The 19,215-nt window shown below is 41.1% G+C and overlaps 1 protein-coding gene across 4 annotated transcripts in view; it reads left to right on the forward strand.

The window, feature by feature from the left end:
• The window catches only part of slc25a22a (solute carrier family 25 member 22a), a 29,240-nt gene extending 13,888 nt beyond the window's left edge, over positions 1 to 15,352 (forward strand). For all 4 annotated transcript variants that reach the window (XM_047390036.1, XM_047390046.1, XM_047390027.1 and 1 more), the window contains 9 exons: positions 32 to 157; positions 295 to 350; positions 428 to 518; positions 5,209 to 5,263; positions 8,878 to 8,938; positions 9,132 to 9,276; positions 9,349 to 9,503; positions 9,590 to 9,665; positions 9,786 to 15,352. In XM_047390036.1, coding sequence (XP_047245992.1) covers positions 32 to 157; positions 295 to 350; positions 428 to 518; positions 5,209 to 5,263; positions 8,878 to 8,938; positions 9,132 to 9,276; positions 9,349 to 9,503; positions 9,590 to 9,665; positions 9,786 to 9,939 — 919 coding nt within the window. In that variant the 3' untranslated portion in view covers positions 9,940 to 15,352. The remainder of the gene's footprint in view (positions 1 to 31; positions 158 to 294; positions 351 to 427; positions 519 to 5,208; positions 5,264 to 8,877; positions 8,939 to 9,131; positions 9,277 to 9,348; positions 9,504 to 9,589; positions 9,666 to 9,785) is intronic.
• The last annotated feature ends 3,863 nt before the right edge of the window (positions 15,353 to 19,215 follow it).

Genomic DNA, 19,215 nt, shown 5'->3' on the forward strand with positions numbered 1-19,215 from the left:
AGTTTTTTCTTTGGTCTCTGGTTTCATGCAGTTTGCCTGCCAAATTGATCAATGGAGGGATTGCCGGGATTGTCGGAGTGACCTGTGTGTTTCCCATTGATCTGGCCAAGACTCGCCTGCAAAACCAGCAAAATGGATCTCGCCTTTATACCAGCATGTACTGTATAAAAGCAATTGACTTGAATCCCAGCAGAGTTTACAGTTGTGCCGTATTTACAACTGATCTGTGTGTTCTTGCAACTTGTCCAACAGCACTTAGTCTCATATACGGCTCCTGTTGTTGATTTCTTTCAGGTCAGACTGCCTTATTAAGACCATTCGATCAGAAGGGTATTTTGGGATGTACAGAGGTATGTTGAAGATTTTTACTTAAAACATGGAAAGAAAATGTCTTTCTTCATGTTCTCTATCCTTTTTATCCTCCTAGGAGCTGCGGTGAACCTAACTCTAGTTACACCAGAGAAGGCCATCAAATTAGCTGCTAATGACCTCTTCAGGCATCACCTCTCCAAGGATGGGTGAGGCATAAAAGTGCTAACAGCCTGACTTACACTCACCTACTCTAATTCACTCTGAACACAACTGATATATTTACTAACATATCTATAACCCAGCACATTAGCTGCCTGAGCCTCCCCCCAAGGCTCCAGTTAATCCTTCACCTTGTCATCCTCACCTTGGTTGCACAGAGCATTTCAAGACGCTATGGACTGTGTGGTTTAAACTGTGTCTTGCAAAAGTATTTATACCCCTTTGATTTTTCCACATTTTATCACATTACAACATAAATGTAAGTGTATTTTACTGGGATCCTGTGTGATTAACCAATGTAAGGTAGTACATAATTGTAAGTGTAGGAAATTAATACTTGGTTTTGAAAATGTTTAATAAATACAAATTGGAAAATTGCTGAATGCATATGCTTTCAGCCCCCTAGATTTAAGTACATCCGTATGTTGGTATGGCCCTGTCTAGGTTCAGACCTAAATGCAATTAAGAATCTTTGTGTAGACTTCACAAATGCTCTCTATCCAATCTGACTGAGCTTTTGCTACTTATCAATGAAGAATGGACAGAAACCTGCGTCTCTAGGTGCCAAAACTGTTAGACACATCCAAAAAGATCCTTAATTGCAGTGAAAAGTTATTCTACATTACGTCTGGGGGCTAAATCCACATTTTGTGTGCAGTCCTGCTGTCTGATCAGCATTTTGACTTGTTACACCTATGAGGTGGATGGATTATCTCAGCAAATAAGAAGTGCTCACTAACACACATTTAGACAGATTTGTGAAGAATATTTGAGAGAAATAAGCCGTTTGTGTACATAGAAAAAGTCTTCGATCGGGTTCAGCTCATGAAAAATGGATGCAACAACAAAAGTGTTGCGTTTTTTTGCTCAGTGTACAGGTCCTTCTCAAAACATTAGCATATTGTGATAAAGTTAATCATTTTCCATAATGTAATCATGAAAATGTAACATTCATATATTTTAGATTCATTGCACACTAACTGAAATATTTCAGGTCTTTTATTGTCTTAATACGGATGATTTTGGCATACAGCTCATGAAAACCCAAAATTCCTATCTCACAGAATTAGCATATTTCATCCGACCAATAAAATAAGTGTTTTTAATACAAAAAACATCAACCTTCAAATAATCATGTACAGTTATGCACTCAATACTTGGTCGGGAATCCTTTTGCAGAAATGACTGCTTCAATGCGGCGTGGCATGGAGGCAATCAGCCTGTGGCACTGCTGAGGTCTTATGGAGGCCCAGGATGCTTCGATAGCGGCCTTTAGCTCATCCAGAGTGTTGGGTCTTGAGTCTCTCAACGTTCTCTTCACAATATCCCACAGATTCTCTATGGGGTTCAGGTCAGGAGAGTTGGCAGGCCAATTGAGCACAGTGATACCATGGTCAGTAAACCATTTACCAGTGGTTTTGGCACTGTGAGCAGGTGCCAGGTCGTGCTGAAAACTGAAATCTTCATCTCCATAAAGCTTTTCAGCAGATGGAAGCATGAAGTGCTCCAAAATAACCTGATAGCTAGCTGCATTGACCCTGCCCTTGATAAAACACAGTGGACCAACACCAGCAGCTGACACGGCACCCCAGACCATCACTGACTGTGGGTACTTGACACTGGACTTCTGGCATTTTGGCATTTCCTTCTCCCCAGTCTTCCTCCAGACTCTGGCACCTTGATTTCCGAATGACATGCAGAATTTGCTTTCATCCGAAAAAAGTACTTTGGACCACTGAGCAACAGTCCAGTGCTGCTTCTCTGTAGCCCAGGTCAGGCGCTTCTGCCGCTGTTTCTGGTTCAAAAGTGGCTTGACCTGGGGAATGCAGCACCTGTAGCCCATTTCCTGCACACGCCTGTGCACGGTGGCTCTGGATGTTTCTACTTCAGACTCAGTCCACTGCTTCCGCAGGTCCCCCAAGGTCTGGAATCGGCCCTTCTCCACAATCTTCCTCAGGATCAGGGTCCGGTCACCTCTTCTCGTTGTGCAGCGTTTTCTGCCACACTTTTTCCTTCCCACAGACTTCCCACTGAGGTGCCTTGATACAGCACTCTGGGAACAGCCTATTCATTCAGAAATTTCTTTCTGTGTCTTACCCTCTTGCTTGAGGGTGTTAATAATGGCCTTCTGGACAGCAGTCAGGTCGGCAGTCTTACCCATGATTGGGGTTTTGAGTGATGAACCAGGCTGAGAGTTTTAAAGGCCTCAGGAATCTTTTGCAGGTGTTTAGAGTTAACTCGTTGATTCAGATGATTAGGTTCATAGCTCGTTTAGAGACCCTTTTAATGATATGCTAATTTTGTGAGATAGGAATTTTGGGTTTTCATGAGCTGTATGCCAAAATTATCCGTATTAAGACAATAAAAGACCTGAAATATTTCAGTTAGTGTGCAATGAATCTAAAATATATGAATGTTAAATTTTCATCATGACATTATGGAAAATAATGAACTTTATCACAATATGCTAATATTTTGAGAAGGACCTGTATATAGATTCTTGACACACAGAGTGAAATATTTCAAGCCTTTATTTCTTGTAATTTTGATGATTACGGCTTACAGAGAATGAACACCTAAAACTTTGTGTCTCAGACAATTTGAATTTTACATAAATTAACAAGGATAATTTAAAGAGAAATGTCAGGCTCTAAAATCCGTGTTCATGTCTTTGCACTCAATACTTGGTTTGGCTCCTTTTGCGTGAATTACTGCATCCATGCAGCGTGGCATGGAGGTGATCAGTCTGTGGTTCTGCTGAGGTGTAATGGTTGCTTGGATAGCGCCCTTCAGGTCATCTGCATTGTTGGGTCTGGTGTCTTTCGTCTTCCTCCTTGCAATACCCCATAGATTCTGTATGCGGTTCAGGTCAGGCAAGTTTGGTGGTCAGTTAAGTACATGGTCACTGAATCAGCTTTTGGCTCCTTTGGCAGTGTGAGCAGGTGACAATTCCTGCAGGAAAATGAAATCAGCGTCTCCATAATGCTTGTCATCAGGAGGAAGCATGAAGTTCTAAACCTTTCTGGTAGATGGATGCGTGGACTAGTGGACCAAGGCCAGCAGATGAAGATGCACCCCAAATCATCACTGACTGTGGAAACGTCACAATGGACATTAAGCAACGTGGATTTGGTACCTCTCCACACTTCTTCCAGACTTTGGGACCTTGATTTCCAGATGAAATGCAACTTTAATTACATCTTAAAAGAGGACTTAGAACCACTGAGCAATAGTCCATTTTATTTCTCCATAGCCCAGGCAAGACACTTTTGATGTTGTCTCTGGATCAGGAGTGGCTTGACGCAAGGAGCCCCGTGTGTAAGATTTGTCAGTGTGAAATGGCTCTTGATGGGCTCACTCAGGCTGAATGGATTTTGCTTGACAGTCCTCTCAATGCTGTGGTTATCCCTGTTGCTGGTGAATTTTTTTTCTAACACACTCTTTCCTTCCACTCAACTTTCTATGAACATTCTAGGATACAGCACTCTATGAACAACCAGCTATTTTGTGGCTTACCCTTCATGTGGAGGATGTCAATGAATGTCTTCTGGACATCTGTTAATTCAGCAGTCTTTCCCATGATTGTGTAGATTAATGACCCAGACTGAGGGAGCATTAGAGGCTCAGGAAACAGTTGCTGGAGTTTGCTACCTGATAAGGGTGTGGCACCAGGGGTTTTATAAAATTTTTTCACGATATTCAAATTTTCTGAGACACTGAGTTTGAGGTTTTTCTTGTCTGTAAGCCACAATTTTCAAAATTACAAGAAATAAAGGCTGGAGATATTTTACTCTGTGTGTAAATAATCTATACACAAGTTTTACTTTCTAAAATGAGAAACAGTAAATATTTAACTTTTTTTATGACATTCCAATTGTTTGAGATGTACTGTAGCTCTAAAACCTTCCTTCCATGTCCCAATTCTACTTTGTGTGTTTTGTCACATAAAATCCCAACAACAGAAATCTATGGAAGTAAAATAGTCTCATTAGAATCAGACATTTTTTAGACATTGAATTTATAACACTGAATTTTTATCCTGTGTAATTATGTATGTGAATTTTTTTTGTACTTAAAATTTGCCAGCAAAAATTCACCTGCAGAAATTCACCTGCAGAAATTCACCTGCAGAAATTCGCCTGCAAAAATTTTTACTTCTTATTTTACTTCCATAGAAATCCAAAACTGTGGTTGTAACATGAAGAAAAGTAAGAAGTTCTGATAGTATGAATACTTTTGGAAGGAATTAGTAATACCAGTTGTACGTGTGCCATCAGCAGTCTTATCTGAAGTGTGGTTACCAGGTTGCATATAATGGTTTCAGCTCTCAAACATTAGCAGCCATCATCTGGTCTTACTGAAAGCAAGAAGCCATCGTCCACCCCTGAAAGCTGGATGCACCGATAAACATGAAGCTTTCTAGGGCATCTATCTGAATCTCCATAGAAACGAACATGCAGGGTGATGAAATGACTTGTCTAGTCCCAGTTGCTCTCCTTGTGAATTATTAATCTGTTCCTCTTCCTGACATGTTGATACAGAAGACAAAGATTAGCATCACATGCATCAGTGGTGCTCAACAATTGTTTTTTCCAAGGATGGTAAAAAAATAAAGTTCTCACACTGTGTGAATCGTCATCTGATATTTGCCTTTTATCTATTTTATTTCCCCCTCAGAAAGCTCACTCTGGTCAAAGAGATGCTGGCTGGGTGCGGGGCAGGTACATGCCAGGTGAGTGAGGAAAAACGAGGTTCTGCTTTAATTGGATCCTACTTTCCTCCATCTTGAACTACTGACTTCAGTACAGGCTGCTGCCTCATCTGTCTCTGTCCCTGGAGCAGCAATCAGCCACAACCACATTAACACGAGAGACATGGTAGTCAAAGAAACACGCTTGGAGTCTGTAGATGGTGTTCTGTAGATGGTGTATCTGGATCTGATAGTGAACCATAATTTTCTGTTTTAATGAGCGATCTGCAGTCACTGTAAGGCTGTGCTATGAGCAGGAAGATACGCGGCCAGCTGTGCAGATGTGTGTGATCAGATAGGAGACTCTGTGAGAGTGCTTGTCAACGTGTGCTGAGTGAGCGAGTCCGAGGGAAACGCTTCTCGTCGATGAGGGCAAAGACTTCATGCCTTAGGACCGTGATTAGATTAAGTGCAGCAGATCTTGGATTACGATCGCAGCTGGGAACATGGTCATCTCACCCTTAATCTAGTTAACTAGTTAATGTAGTGTAGCTACAGGGAAGGCCGAGACTTGACATTGAGCCAATGGATGCCATTTACACCAGACACACACTCTTCCAGTCTCCCTCAGTATTAATCTAAATTCAGTTTAATACAGTGAGTGAAAAAGTATTCGTGCCTCTTTTGTCGTGTTACAGCTACGAAATTTGATCGTGTAGCTCTCATGCTTCTTATATTTATTATTTATTATCTGTTGGGCTTCTTCTTGGCACTCAGACAACAATTCTGTGCGCTACTCTGCCGGACAGGACACGGTAAAATAAAAAGACCAACACAAAGTGGTGCATAATTGCAAAGTGGAAGGAAAATGCTTCATAAATAAAAATGTTCACTGTACACTTGTATTTAGATCCCCTTTATTCTGATACCCCTAAATAAAGTCCAATTTAACCAGTTGTCCTAGAGAGTCAACTTAATAGTCCACCTGTTCTGTAATTTGAACTCAGTTCAACTCAGCTGTTCTGTGAAAGCTTTAAAGGCTTGTTAGAGTGTAGCAGTTACACGAAGACCAAGGAACCACAACAGATAGGCCAGGGAGAAAGTTGTGAAAACGTTTAAAGCAGGTTTAGATCATAAAATCATATTCATAGCTTTAAAGATTTCATAGAACACTATTTAATCAAAGAGCATTGCACAACTGCAAACCTTCCAAGACATGGCTGCCACTTAAACTGTCTGGTTAGGCAAGGAGAAGCAGCCAAAAGGCCCATGTTTACTCTGGAGGGCTTAATGAGATCCACAGATCAGATACATTTTGGAATCAGTACAACAACTTGTGGACCTCATAAATCTGGCCTTCCGAAGATGGCAAGCAGACACCCATCGTTGACAGAAAAAAAACGTTTTCGTGGAAGAATATGCTCTTGTCCGATGAGACCAAAATTTCACTTTCTGGCCTGCTGGCAAATCACTATGCATGCCTTTCTTTAGCAGGGACAGGAAAACCTGTTCAAAGATGTTGGGAAGATGAATGGAGCTAAACACAGGGCATTTCAGAAAACCTGCTGAGACTTAATACTGGGGTGGAGGTACACCTTCCAGCAGGACAACGACTCTAAACATACAGGTCCTTCTCAAAATATTAGCATATTGTGATAAAGTTCATTATTTTCCATAATATCATGATGAAAATTTAACATTCATATATTTTAGATTCATTGCACACTAACTGAAATATTTCAGGTCTTTTATTGTCTTAATACGGATGATTTTGGCATACAGCTCATGAAAACCCAAAATTCCTATCTCACAAAATTAGCATATTTCATCCGATCAAAAAAAGAAAAGTGTTTTTAATACAAAAAACGTCAACCTTCAAATAATCATGTACAGTTATGCACTCAATACTTGGTCGGGAATCCTTTTGCAGAAATGACTGTTTCAATGCGGCGTGGCATGGAGGCAATCAGCCTGTGGCACTGCTGAGGTCTTATGGAGGCCCAGGATGCTTCGATAGCGGCCTTTAGCTCATCCAGAGTGTTGGGTCTTGAGTCTCTCAACGTTCTCTTCACAATATCCCACAGATTCTCTATGGGGTTCAGGTCAGGAGAGTTGGCAGGCCAATTGAGCACAGTGATACCATGGTCAGTAAACCATTTACCAGTGGTTTTGGCACTGTGAGCAGGTGCCAGGTCGTGCTGAAAAATGAAATCTTCATCTCCATAAAGCTTTTCAGCAGATGGAAGCATGAAGTGCTCCAAAATCTCCTGATAGCTAGCTGCATTGACCCTGCCCTTGATAAAACACAGTGGACCAACACCAGCAGCTGACACGGCACCCCAGACCATCACTGACTGTGGGTACTTGATACTGGACTTCTGGCATTTCCTTCTCCCCAGTCTTCCTCTAGACTCTGGCACCTTGATTTCCGAATGACATGCAGAATTTGCTTTCATCCGAAAAAAGTACTTTGGACCACTGAGCAACAGTCCAGTGCTGCTTCTCTGTAGCCCAGGTCAGGCTCTTCTGCCGCTGTTTCTGGTTTAAAAGTGGCTTGACCTGGGGAATGCGGCACCTGTAGCCCATTTCCTGCACACGCCTGTGCACGGTGGCTCTGGATGTTTCTACTCCGGACTCAGTCCACTGCTTCCGCAGGTCCCCCAAGGTCTGGAATCGGCCCTTCTCCACAATCTTCCTCAGGGTCCGGTCACCTCTTCTCGTTGTGCAGCGTTTTCTGCCACACTTTTTCCTTCCCACAGACTTCCCACTGAGGTGCCTTGATACAGCACTCTGGGAACAGCCTATTCGTTCAGAAATTTCTTTCTGTGTCTTGCCCTCTTGCTTGAGGGTGTCAATAGTGGCCTTCTGGACAGCAGTCAGGTCGGCAGTCTTACCCATGATTGGGGTTTTGAGTGATGAACCAGGCTGGGAGTTTTAAAGGCCTCAGGAATCTTTTGCAGGTGTTTAGAGTTAACTCGTTGATTCAGATGATTAGGTTCATAGCTCGTTTAGAGACCCTTTTAATGATATGCTAATTTTGTGAGATAGGAATTTTGGGTTTTCATGAGCTGTATGCCAAAATCATCCGTATTAAGACAATAAAAAACCTGAAATATTTCAGTTAGTGTGCAATGAATCTAAAATATATGAATGTTAAATTTTCATCATGACATTATGGAAAATAATGAACTTTATCACAATATGCTAATATTTTGAGAAGGACCTGTATTAGAATGGCCTAGTCAAAGTCCAGACCTAAATCCCACTGAGAATATGATGCTCCCCATTCACTCGAGCATGGCCTAATGTACAAAGAAGAAGGGGCAACAATAACAGTTTCTAGATGTGCAAAGCTGGCAGAAACATACCCTAAAAGACTTGCATCTGTAACTGTGACTCAAATTGATTCGGGGGGGTGAATACAAACCCATTCCAGAAGGGAAAACCATGTAACCTTTTCCTTTCACTTCATAACTATGAGCTGCTTTGGGTTGGTCTGTCAGATAAAACCTCATTAAAATAATTCTGAGTTAGTTGATTCTAACATGACAAAATGTGGAAATGTTCATGTACTGCTCTAGATCTCTATTTAAAGAGAGAGAAATTGTGCTGCATGTGTGGATGTTATGTTCATTTATTTTCCTTTTCATCCGCAGGTCATTGTAACAACTCCTATGGAGATGTTAAAAATTCAGCTGCAGGATGCTGGGAGGCTTGGTAAGAGGAAATTAAACACATCTGTTGCTTTATCACAGGCTGAAGTGTTGTCAGGAAAGAGCGCCCCCATGTGGTGTTTTGAGAGAATACACTTCATGGTACCCATACCCATTTTGCTTTGTTTAACTGAACTTTGATTATTATTATTTTTTTTTGTGGCTATAATCAACATTTTGCTTCTCATGGACTTTAGCTGCTCAGAGGAAGCTCATGCCGGAGACGGTGACGGCAGGAACTGTGGAGACAAAGTCCCCAACAGCCATGCAGATTACCAGACAATTACTGAGGGAGAAGGGCATTGCTGGACTTTATAAGGGCCTCGGTGCCACATTGCTCAGGTAAATGACTGCTACAAACTCTGATCCAATTTTTATGTCCAGTCCTGACTGTCATTTTTTCTGTATATGCAGGGACGTTCCTTTCTCTATGATCTATTTCCCCCTTTTTGCCAATCTGAGTAACCTGGGGAAGAAAAGCACAGAGGGCCCCGCTCCTTTTTACGTGTCCTTCATATCAGGCTGCATCGCGGGGAGCACAGCAGCTGTTGCTGTCAACCCCGTTGATGGTAAGCTGCCGTGTTTTGAAACGTTTTCAGTAAAACAAGCACTGATAATTGATGTTGGATTCTAACCTGAGCTTATTGTATTGCAGTAATAAAGACTAGACTGCAGTCCCTGAACCGAGCCAGCACAGAAGACACCTACTCTGGAGTGACCGACTGTGTCAGGTGACCTCATTATGTCTTTACTGCTAAAGCAAGTCCGAAGTCTTCACTGTTATCTCTGCAGGCACATTATTAATGCTAGTCCTGCATTCTGCTGTAAGTTATGACTTATGTCCTCTCTAGGAAAATAATGCGCAACGAGGGTCCGTCAGCCTTCCTGAAGGGAGCCTACTGTCGCGCCCTGGTCATCGCGCCTCTGTTCGGCATTGCCCAGGTAGTCTACTTCCTGGGCGTGGGCGAATATATCCTTAGCTTCTTGTCCAAAAAGAACAACTAAGGGGCACCTCTGTTCTGCCTTCCCTCCCATGATGCATCACATCAGCTCCATGAAGATTCATCTGATTCTTAGAGAGGTGTTTTTGTTTTGGATCATTCGCTTTTGTTTTTAAGTTGTTGCGTTGAATGTTCAAAAAGTTCAGAAGAGAGCCTTTGTTTTCCCAAGATGCCTGTGGCAGCGCACAAATTTCCAGTTGGCAAGCTCAGCCACAGCAGCTTTCTGGAAATCACGCTACAAATAGAGGTCTGTAATCACAAGATTTTGTTGTACTTTTAAATATGATTGTCATATTTCACCAATTACATGTACTGCTGTACAGCTGTTGCAGCTGTGCAAGCCCTTCAAGTGAAGGCTTCAGAAACCTTCTAATATCAGAAAATCCCGTTGCATTCTGTGTGAAATCACAATTTGCCACTGCCCTAAATTGAGCAATAAAAACACAATCTTCAGCCAGAAGTAAAGGGAGACCTGGAGTAGGCATGGGCCAGAATGAGATTCTCATAGTATGATAACCTTGTTTAGACATAAGATGAAAAAGAAATGTATAAAATGCATGTCATTCTTTTTATTTGAATCAGAAAACTAACAAATGTGGCTACTCTTGTTGTTGCTGATGTAATACAACAGTTAGTTATAATCATGTTATATATCAAATATTTTACCCTGATGTTTTTAATTTTGATAGATAGACAAGGTTTTAGGGTTATTGTGTGGAACATTAAATGTTTACCCATGCCCTTGCTTTTATGAACAGCCACATTTGTCTCTCTTGAACATAAGGGAAAAGTGAAGCAGCCTTCTTTAAGCCAGCTGACTGACAGTGTGCAGAAAAGTTTTGGAAAGGTGGAAAACTGTGGTCACACTTGCAGTTTGCCTGGCTGCTCATTAAAAGGACTTTAAACTTTACGTATGAGGTAAACCTTCGGTGAGCTTTAAGCTCCAAGTTTATAAAACCAGGGTAATACCTTTGATTTTAGTAATCAGCCCATGCTTAACCTGGAGCTTTAGTGAAATTCTTAAAAAAAAAAGCAAACGGACTTTAGTAATGAGAGAAAACTGAACAGTGGATGCTTGTTTCATTCCAAGTCCCAGAGCATGTGATACCATCTCACTCCCTGTGATCTTTCCAGAGAATCCACTTCCTTTCCGCTGTACAGTAAGTGGCTTTATGTAAGAAGATCAGGTTCCATCTGATATTTAGCTCAGACACAATGGATTGACTGTTTGGCGTCCCAGAACAGTCTGTTTTTTTGTTCCCACCACATGCAACTCCTGAACATTGAACATTGTGAATTGCTTTTGAGCTCTGAGACCTTTTGTCTGCTGCAGTTTTCCAAAATCTGGGATTTGTTGTCGATTTTGTTTTTTTAAAATAGACGGTCAGACATCACTTTGTGGCCCTCGTGGAGCGCCTTCCTTTCTCCTTAGACGCAGACTAATGAATTCATTTTTGTGTTTACACAAAAGTTTGCGATCAGTTTACATACTTTTTTTTTTTTCCAAACTTGTGTTGTGTGGCAGAATCCAAAGAGCTAATGAAAAACCTTTTCATTCACCTGAAAATTTCAGACTGGTGTGCTCTCAGTGTTCTATGATTTCTACCAAACGTATCTGCTTGTTTGCTTTAGAGGTTTTGTTTGCTTTAAGCTGCCACATCTTGTTTATGCATCATAACAACACTGAAGGCGCGCTGCCATTGGTTTATCTTGTCTGGGATCAAAGTGACTTTGATGTGTATTGTCCAATCACATTCCTTCCTCGCTCCCACTAGTCAAGCAGCTCTTTGACTGTTCTGTTGCACTTCTGATGCAACTTTTTCAGCGTGATATCATTTGTGGGAGTGAGCTTTATTTATAGATATTCCCTATAAAGCGTTATCTATTCGTATGTGTTGTTTTTCTTTCAGCGTCGTATTGTCTGCTTTGTTATCTATATTGTACATATGCAAATGAAATGTTTTAGAATTTATTGTTTTTGTACATGATGGCTTATTTGCACACCTACCTCTCCACCTCCCCCCTTCAATTCATATTGTGGTGATTTTATGATGTGATGATGTGGTCAAATGAAGGAACATCAGAGATTACTGTATGCCAAGGGGGACACTAATAGATCTTTAGATGGATTTGTTTTGGAGGTGCTACTTCTCCCAGACTGTCACTTGCTTAAACATAGGACCAAATGAAGAACCCTACTGCTTGACAGACATGTAATTTCCGGTGAATGACATGATGATAAGAAAAGCTCACCGCCCAAGACAAGCTCCTTAGAGGCTGTTGTGTTATTATGTGCGTCCAAATGGTGCTTCTTCCAAGAGGCTGCTGCAATATGACAGAGGCTGCACTGAAACCAAGGCGGTGCCGCCTGAATCACATGCGAGCTCATCTCAGCCTTTTTCGACGTCTTACTGTAACTGAAAGCCATAAGTCAGGGAGGGGACTGATAGACACTAAGTGACACCTTTCAACAGTGGAATCAGACAATACGTCTTGAGGGAGGTGAGATAGGCAAAAAGGGCCCAACTCATTTAAACTTGGCTTTATTAGTATTAATTGTTTTGACATTCCGACTTGATTTTACATGCAGGTCTGGTCAGACCTTTACATGCAACTGTGGGTTTTTCCAGGGGGAAGAGATGATACTTTATACAATTATGGTTTTTGCAAACAAGAATTTGGTGCTTGAGTTAATATTTACTGCTAGTGTAATCCACACAGGGTCAAAATCATATGTACAGCCTGTGGTTTATAACAACACCCTTCTTTATCTGGTTAAATGCACCAGGAGCACTGGAAGCAAAACAGGCCCTCAGCATGATGCCACCACTGACATGCCTGACAGCTGCTAGAGTATTCTTGTATCTGAAAGCCTCATCTCCAAACATTCTTCTTACCCTTTTGGCAAAAGCTTCTGCAGTGAGCCCTGAGATCGACACTTTTAAAGATTTGAGAACTATTCTTTAATGTGGAATCCTTGACCCAACATTTCTAAATGGACTTTAACAATTCAGTTAAGAACATTGGTCAGATATCCACCCAGAAACGTGCCAGAAGTTTGTTGATAGCCTCAGATGGCAGAGGTGCAACCTGCTAAGGGACATTTATCCAAGTATCAAATAGGTTGTAGGTAAATATGTATAATATTAACCACAAGGGAAATAGGGAAAATCCGCCAGAAAATATAGACTTAGTTTATGTTTTAAACATCACTGATGTTGTATGATCTATCATCATTCGAATCTGGAAAAAGAAAAGCTTAAATGCATCATTAAAAGCCTAAAGTCAAAATAACATTTATTCTTATAGGTGAATGTAAAGTTGTGTCCAGAATGCTGTGATTGTGGAAACATTGCCTGTTGTAGTGTTGTTGATATAACTGCTCTGGTTTATTTTAAAACCTCATCTCTCCTCCTTGTCCCTCTTTAGATCGTTTTCATCAGCTTTCAGCTGAAATTTGAATTGTCCTTGTTTTGTTTTTACTCAGCTGTGAATTGTTTTCACCGACCTTGTGCATTCGGTTGTGTATGTGCCTGTGTGTGCATCTGACAGTGTAGTGTCGTAGTTGAAGTGTGGTTGTTAGTGCACTATGGTTTCTCTTTTTTTCCTCTCTGTTTACTCCCTCTGTGTGTTTTGTCACAATCCTCTGCCATCTGCTCGATCCGGCTTGCACTGCCGGGACGCAGGTTCGTTTGCAGAGGAACTTCTAAAAACACCACATGTAAGATTCAGAGAGTATACAATCAAAGAAAGCACAAGGGATTATTGGGCATAAGATAGCACGTTTCTCTCTCAATACTCCACATAATGGAGGACATAAATTAAACTGGAGTATTTCTTTCAATCTGTTGCTAAAAATGATGTTTTTAAATCATATTTATCAGTACCAGTCAGAACTTTACATACACTCTGAACTTTCTTTGGGGATGGATTGTTCAAACAACAAAAGGTATCAATAGATTTTCAAGATTTGGGCGCGCATGTTTACATTTATTGTGATTAGGTAATGTTTTTAGGGCTTTATTTCTGTTAATGATTTTCCTCTAATGGCTAATCAAAAACAACAGCGTCACGCTTGACTGAAATTTGAAGTTGCCTATATGGGCAGGTCAAATGTCTTCTGGAGAGAACCCTAATAGCATAAAGTTACTCTACTAGCTGTCATGCATAGTGGTGGCAGCATCATGCTCTGGGACTGTTTTTTCTGCCAGTAGTACCAGTGCAATGCACATAGTAGATACAATTATGAAGGAGTAGTACTTACAAATTACTCACCTTTATCTCAAATCAGCTCGATGGTTTATTAAGCACTATTGGATGTTCTAACAGAACAATGATCCCAAACACAAATTGAACTGATTTTGGAGTAGATAGATCAGGTTAACATTAAGACTACTATGCAGACAATGAACCCACAACGAACAATGCTACAAACCCAAACAGCTGAAATTAAGTCTACCAAAGATGTCATGGAGAGTGGTCAAACATCCGTCCAGATTTATGTCAGACGCTGAAAAAAGCTTCACCTGAAATTTAACCAAGTATTAATAGGAGTGTGTGTATAAATTTGACTCTGGATGTACAATTTACAGTTATCCTACAGTCATGTATGTTATGTATGTCATGTATGTTAATGTACAGTTATCCTATGTGGAAAACCAGAAATCCACCACAAACTCAGACTTGAAGCCCAGTTTCTGTTTTTAAAATCATTTAAAGTGGTTTGTTGTATATTCATTCCTCCCTGGGCAAAGATTGGTTCAAATGAATCCATAAAAGCCCCAGAATTATTCTGAGTGTATGTAAACCTCTGACCAGCATTGTGTATTTATCTATGTCTGTAAACCCAGGGGCTGAGACAGATACCCACGTGATAGTGTCCACTATGTTAGCTACAAGCAGTAAGCCACAAGATGTATATCGCCTACATATTCTATATGAATCAGATATAAGAATGTAACTTAGATATTATGAGATGTATTATAATTATCGTGAAGAGTTTATTACATTTTAATCTAAAGATTAGTGCTTTACACTTTCACTGAAAAATTCATGAGCCAGCTTACTGTTATGCAATAAGTAGTCACACACTCGCGCATTAGAGAGGAGGCACTGAATACAACCAAGTAATCACGGCATCACCCACAGCGTATGATTATTGCAACCATGAAGCTCGGAGGCCTTTCGGGCTCTGGGCTCACCTCGCTGCCCTTGTTCTCTTCCTCTAAGAGGAACCGTGCAATAAAGCACTTTAACAAATGGGGACCTGCCCGCTTTCTCCCGGCTTGTGAGGCCGTGTGTGAGGCAGTGTGGTGAATGGCACAGTTGTCTGTTAACATTTGTTTGAAATGCAATGGAAAAGAAAATGTTGTGTTCTCTGTCACAATTTACTGTTCAATAAACTGACTGTCCTTAAACTGCCTGCTGTAGTGGTTTGTCCTGAAGGTTGCAAGCCTTCCACTCATCACTGTATCTGCTTTTGAGGACCAGCAGTTATTTGACAGAATACAAAAGAACTGACAGCTTGTGTTCGTCTGTAATACTGCTGTGGAAACAGGAACAGGAGGGCAATGAGTTTGAAGGGACCAAGGACGACAGTGTGACTCCTCGAGGGCATCTGCAGTGGTTGCTTTGAGGCCACCAGGTGTCAGTGTGGGACCGCTGTGGAGTTAGTATGAAGAGAGTGAGCATCACCAACGGGCACTAAAGGTGTTCATTTTTAGGTGGATTGGCCTGTAAATCACACTTTTCAGCCTCTTCCCCCCCCCCCTAAAATATGCTAACTTCTATCCACTGGAGGCTTAAACACAAATGCCCTTCTTACCTTAGCTTCTCGTGCTTCCACATGATTAATTAAGCCTGCCTAGATACTTCAAATTTGCGCCGTAAGATTAAAAAAATATGTTTTCCGCCTCATGTTTGATTTTTAACTTAACAGAACTCATAAGAGAGTGCTCATTTATTTTTAATCCTGTTTTATTTATTTATTTATTCAGCATCACCATTCATGACGGTAGCATCCAGAGTGCTATTTTGCACATCCCTGCAGCATAATTACAGCATAGTACTTCTTTCGTGTAACCCTGGACCCACACACACGTGCGCACCCTGCAGCCTCTCTATGTGCCTTCCTCATTTCAGTTAGAGTCACATTTCATATTAAGAGACCCCTTTCATCCGACCATCTACTCCAGTGTTTACACACAAACACACACACACACACACACACACACACACTTGCCAGAGAGAGATTAAAGGAAGACTCGACAAGACTTTTGAAATCTGGAAATGAACAGCAAGCTAATGTTCCTGTGCACGCTCAAATCCTTTTCATGTGTCATGACTTAAGCTTCCACCGTGAACTATTATTAGCCTTTTCTTGCTCTCTGTGGCAAGAGGAGGAGGAAGGGAGAGGCAGTTAAGTTGAGCTGAGTGATGGAGGAGAGGCAGGAAGCAAGAGGTGGAGAGACAGCAGAGGGACTGGAGGAAGTGAAGAGATGGTGCTGATGTGTATATAGGTCACTAAATCAATGGGAATCAGATTTTTGATGGTGGTATTTATAGATATCAGTGGAGACAGATGCATCAGTGACAGGCACAATGTTGCTGGCAGTGAAGGGGTTGGGTGGGAGGGGAGGATCTGGGAACTGAGTGTGGTCAAATTAGTCTGCTGAGAATTCTGCCCGACGAGCGAGGAAAGATGCTCAGCGGAGTGCAAATAGCACGGAGAGCTCGCTGCACGGCAGAATATGATCAAATGAAAATCACTACAGGATACTCCGGGTAAATGACTTTCTCAGGCTCTATTGATAAAATGCAGGCAAACTGTTCAAAGCATTTGCATCAAGAGTGCTGATTTACTCATATCCTATCGAGTTTCTAATCTTCAACATCACATGAGCCACGTTATTGAGAGAAATATCCGGCCTCTGTTTCGTGAAGCTTTGGAGCAAAAATGTGCAGATTTATAAATTAAAGTTGTGAATGTATCAGGAAACGTTTTAGGATCTCCACTGACTTTAATATTACAGATTTATTACACAACATTGTTTTAACAAGTGGCAAAAAACATCCTTTTTCTTCTGAGGGTTTTTAATAACTCTTGCCTCATCCCATTTATTCTCTAATGCTCCATGTCTCTCTTTCTCTCCCTCTCTCTCTCTCTACACCAAGAAGTTCCATTACAAATTGGTAATTTGCTCAGAGAACATGAAGGGAAAAATAATTAAAGAAATTGTTTTAAATTGCTTCCCATAACTGGCATTTTCTGGGACTGTGTCAAGGTCAGGGGCAAATCGGTTCTCTTGCACTTCCAGGGGCAGGCCTGAGTGTGATGTAAGGCTGCCTGGGTACCAAGGGCTTAAACAATCTACATCTAATTTCTGCAGCTTATTCAGGATAGAGGTGCCAAGCAACCATCTCACCTTGCACCAAAAAGTGATAGATGGCACACTTTGTTACTTTCTGAGAGTTTCTGTTCACCTCAAACAGGACAGTCTTTTGTGTACAAGAGGCCACTGGAATAGTATGTGTTTTTCCAATTTAACTATTTGCAGACATGTGCTTATGTAAAATCAAAGATTAAAATCTTTTCCCATTAAAGGAAAATTAAAAAACAAAATATCATTTCAAACAATTATTTTAGACACAAAAATTGAAAACAACTAAAAGATACTGAGTTTTCTGACTGACAAATGAGTTCAAATTCATTTTTTGAACTACACAGTGTTAATGTTTAAAATCTGGAAGAGTTTAGAAATCAATAGTTGGTGGAATAACCCTCATTTTCATTGCAGCTGTCTTGTATAGACAGGTCAGTTACCCCTTTAGCAATTTGTACCCCCGTTTTGTTGCTATTCCTTCCTCCCTACTTCCATTTCATGGCTGTATACTTAAAAATCCATCCATCCATCCATCCATCCATGCATCCATCCATCCATCCATCCATCCATCCATCCATCCATCCATCCATCCATCCATCCATCCATCCATCCATCCATCCACAGTCCAAGCTGGACTCATCAGAGCAGATGACCTTATTCTCCAGTCCTGCTGGTCTTTTGCTAAACCTCAGCCTGGCTCTTCTTTGCATCCCATTGAAGAAGGGAATTTTTTTCTAGCTTTACTCAACTTGAGGAGTTTGTTATGAGCTGTTTTTTTCTAACCGTGAATTTCACCCCAGCTGCCAATTTCCATTCCATTGGTACACCATCCAGCGGTTGCTGGGTAACATTCGAATGAGTTGATGGTCATCCTGGTCAGCGAGGAGTCGTTATCACCCTCTGCAGCTTTATTGTCCCCAATTGTCTGTTTATTGACTGTGTCCTCATGCACTGGCAATGTAAAAATGTTAAGGATGAATCCTCCCTCTGCCAGTGAATCCAGATCCAAACCATTCTTTTTCTCATTAAAGACTGTTCTTGTCAACTCTTTCTGCATAGTTAATAGTTGTTTTTGACACCTGTTACTTTTATATAGAACCAGCACTGATTTTGACACCTAGCTGGTCCCATTGCAAAAGGATAGTGAGGCCCACAGCTGTAGTTAAGATTTGGTAAAGATGATTAGCTTATCTGTACCTCATTAAGTAGAAAATGATGTGCCTGTATTGAAATTCTACAGGCACTGGAATAGTTGTCATACATAAAGAGATTCTGATTTCAGAAAACAATCTGTTATTGTTTTCCAGAGCTGGAGATTAAAAGTAGGTGGATGTGAATGACAGTGCTCAACATGAAACAACGCAGCAACTCTTTCCCAGGGTTTCACTAACTGAACCGGTAAAATGTTTCAGTTTGCTGATGCAACACTAACTAACTGCTACCTCAGTGTGAAATCCAACCATGTTTGACTTTACAAGACAATATAAAAATAGCTTTTAAAAATTGTTTTAAAGGTGTTTGTAAGACATGTTGAAAACATGTGAAGCCTCAGCTGCTCTTATTTGTGGTGCACAATTCTTTGGGCTTGGATTTTTACAATATAAACACATTATTCGCCATAAGAATAACATTTGGGTGCCCCTCTTTCTCTTACCAGTCTCTTTATCCATCCATCCTCTTTCTATGTGCACCCTATTCTCTCAGGGTTGCATGTGGCCAATGGGGGAGAGGCTGGGTAAACTCGGGGCAGCTTGCCAGTCCATAACAGGGCAACACAGAGACACATAGGACGAACAACCACACGTGCTCACACTCACTCACACCTAAAGGCAATTTAGATTACCTAATTTACCTGATATACATGCTTTTATTGGATGGTATAAGGGAAGAACAAGCAC

The sequence above is a fragment of the Girardinichthys multiradiatus genome, chromosome 2, assembly GCF_021462225.1.
Source record: "Girardinichthys multiradiatus isolate DD_20200921_A chromosome 2, DD_fGirMul_XY1, whole genome shotgun sequence".
NCBI lineage: Eukaryota > Metazoa > Chordata > Actinopteri > Cyprinodontiformes > Goodeidae > Girardinichthys > Girardinichthys multiradiatus.